Source organism: Psammomys obesus, unplaced genomic scaffold, assembly GCF_907164565.1.
Source record: "Psammomys obesus unplaced genomic scaffold, mPsaObe1.curated_primary_1811, whole genome shotgun sequence".
In the NCBI taxonomy this organism is placed as follows: domain Eukaryota; kingdom Metazoa; phylum Chordata; class Mammalia; order Rodentia; family Muridae; genus Psammomys; species Psammomys obesus.
Genome location: NW_026588372.1, coordinates 1 through 3,144, shown reverse-complemented (window position 1 = coordinate 3,144; position 3,144 = coordinate 1). Strand labels below are relative to the sequence as shown.

At 38.3% G+C, this 3,144-nt stretch overlaps 1 protein-coding gene across 1 annotated transcript; it reads right to left on the bottom strand.

The window, feature by feature from the left end:
* Nucleotides 1–254: 254 nt before the first annotated feature.
* On the bottom strand, nucleotides 255–2,247 carry LOC129674361 (zinc finger protein 431-like). The gene is given in 1 exon segment (XM_055604332.1): nucleotides 255–2,247. A coding segment is annotated over 1 exon segment (1,500 nt). The 5' UTR covers nucleotides 2,235–2,247; the 3' UTR covers nucleotides 255–734.
* Between the last annotated feature and the right edge of the window lie 897 nt (nucleotides 2,248–3,144).

Sequence of the window (3,144 nt, the reverse complement as noted above, 5' to 3'; positions counted from 1 at the left end):
CAGCGCCTAGGAGAACTGGCTGCACATTTTCATTTTCAAACAAATTTTATCATTGAAATTGCCATGAATTCATCATTTATTACATAACAATATTTTTATAATGTGAAAAAAGACAATGTTTTATCGATATAATATCTCAACTAATCTTATTGGAGCATCAGGGAAACAGATCTACGAAAGGATTTTGGTGTCCAAAGCTGGAAAGCAGACCTCAATCATCATATTAAGATGGCCAAATGATATGCAAGAAAGTTGTCCCCCACTCTTTACATATCTGACATGGATTAAAACCACATAATCCTGTCACATGCACACACCAGAAGTGTTTCTTTTTAAGTAAATATCCTTGTTGTTACATTATATAGAATCTTTATAGTATAAATTTTGTATAGAATGCAGTACTTCAAGATGAAATGACAAATGGATGAGTAGGAGGAACATACAGAATCACAGAAGTCCAATCATATATACATGTTCATATCACATCAAGCTATGCAGTGAGTTGCAGTTGATTACTGATTAGACCACTTCATTACATCTCTATGAAACATGAAAACAACGCCTTGAGTTACCATATGAAACACATTCCTAGGGCTTTTCTTCAGTCTGATTCATTCATGAACGAGAAGCATATAGAAATGTACATAGGTTTCGTTATACTAAAAACATTCACAAGGTTTTCTCTCCAGAAAGGTTTCTTTCAAGGCTTTGAAAAAATGTGACATGCAAAAGGTTTACTGGTTATATTTATAGGGTTTCACTCCAGTCTGAAATCTTTCAGCCTTTAGGAGATCACAGCAATGTGCAAAGGCCTTACAACGTTGAGTATATTCATTGGGTTTCACTCCAGTATGAAATCTTTCATGCCTTTGGAGATCACTGCAATGTGTGAAGGCTTTACCACCTTGATTACATTCACAGGGTTTCTGTCCAGTATGTGTTCTTTTATTGTTTTGGAGATTTCCATTTCATGAAAAGGCTTTCCCACACAGATTACATTTTTATGGTTTCCCTCCAATATGTGTTCTTTTATGCACTTCGAGACAACAGGGTTGTGAAAAGGATTTAACACAATGATTACATTCATAGGGTTTTTTTGCAGTTTGAATACTTTCATGCCTCTGAAGACCACTACTACACGCAATGGCTTTACCATATTGATATCATTCGTAGGGTATCTCTCCATTATGTGTTCCTTTATGCCTTTGAAGACTACTGGGTTTTGAAAAGGCTTTACCACAGTGATTACATTCATAGGGTTTCTCCCCAGTATGTGTCCTTTGGTGCGCTTGGAGAGCACTGGACTGTGTAAAGGCTTTACTACACTGATTACATTCGTAGGGTTTCTCTCCAGTATGTGTTCTTTTATGCACTTGGAGTGTACGGAGGTGTGAAAAGGCTTTACCACATTGAGTACATTCATAAGGTTTCTCTCCAGTATGTATTCTTTTATGACTGTGGAGACTACCGACCTGTGAAAAGGCTTTCCCACACTGATTACATTTATAGGGTTTCTCTCCAGTATGTGTTCTTTTATGCATGTATAGACTAGAGTGTTGTGAAAAGGCTTTGCCGCACTGAATACATTCATAGGGTTTCTCTCCAGTATGTGTTCTTTTATGCATTTGGAGAATTCCCTGTTGAGAAAAGGCTTTGCCGCACTCAATACATTCATAGGGTTTCTCTCCAGTGTGTGTTCTTTTATGCACTTGGAGTGTCCTCAGGTTTGAAAAGGCTTTACCACATTGATTACATTCATAGGGTTTCTCTCCAGTATGTGTTCTTTTATGAATGTGGAGACTATGCAATTGTGAAAAGGCTTTCCCACACTGACTACATTCGTAGGGCTTCTCTCCAGTATGTGTTTTTTTATGCCTTTCCAGATTTCCATGTTGTGAAAAGCCTTTACCACACTGATTACATTCATAGGGTTTTTCTCCAGTATGTGTTCTTCTGTGCATGAGGATACCACTGGGTTGGGAAAAGGCTTTACTATACTGCTTACATTCATAATGCTTCTCATAAATATGTCTTCTTTCATTCCTTCCATATCTTCTAGAAGATTGATAATGTTCTTCCATATTATGGTCTTCCCAATTGTAGCCTACAGCTGTAAGGTGCTTGTAGGTCTCTATCATCACATCTTTGTAGAGACTCTTCTGGGAAGGATCCAGCAAGGCCCATTCTTCCCGAGTGAAGTTCACATTCACATCAGCATAGATAATTGAATTCATGTCGTCACTTTGGAAGTCGTCTGAAATCCCCTCACAGTACACAGCAGCTGAGCTCAGACTACAGCACGCCAAACTTTCCAGACAGCTCAACTTCCAAACCGAACCTGGAACCTGGCCGGCAATTGTCTTATAATATTTGTATGAGGAAGACTGGCTCTTTGGTCACATCCACCTGGTTGGGGGTGGGACAGCCTTGACAGGCCCCAAAGGAAGAAAGTGGTAGCCTGGACTGATGAGACCTGATGGACTAGGGTCAGATAGTAGGGGAGGTGGACCACTTCTATCAGAGGACTAGGGGTGGGGCAGAGCCTGGATACGAAGTGAATAAACTGTGATAAATAGTAATAATTTTAAAAAGTGTGAAAAATTTTTGGCTTTCTCAAGAGTGTAATTTTTTTTTTCACTTTTTACATTACAGTTATGTGGAGCAGAAAGAGCACTGGTATCGTGTTCTCCACAGGTATTTTACTCGTTTCGTACCTGAATTACTTAGTGATGTATGAATGACATTCTGAGTACTATATCTTTTATTAAAATTGTATTTGGTAGTTTTCGCCAAATGTGCTGTTGATTAAAGGCTTTCTGGCTACTACTTTAAAGTCTCCTGTTAAAGTGAATATTTTGTTTAATTTTGAGGAAATTCTGCATGCTGTGCTCTTTATTGTAGTGAATTCTCTTCTCTAGTAGAGCTTACTGTACCATGTGTTCTCAAACCATCTGCTGCTTCCTAGTGTGAAATCAAGCAGGTATCTGACATAATCTTTCAGACAAAACATTTCTAAGACTGGCTTTGCTTGCTAGGTCAATGTGCTGTTACCCGAACCTGTCTTTCTTTCTGAAACATTTTTGAATACTTCCTAATCCAATAATGCATACCACTGAACTGATAGTCTTGTATTTAAAGCCAACT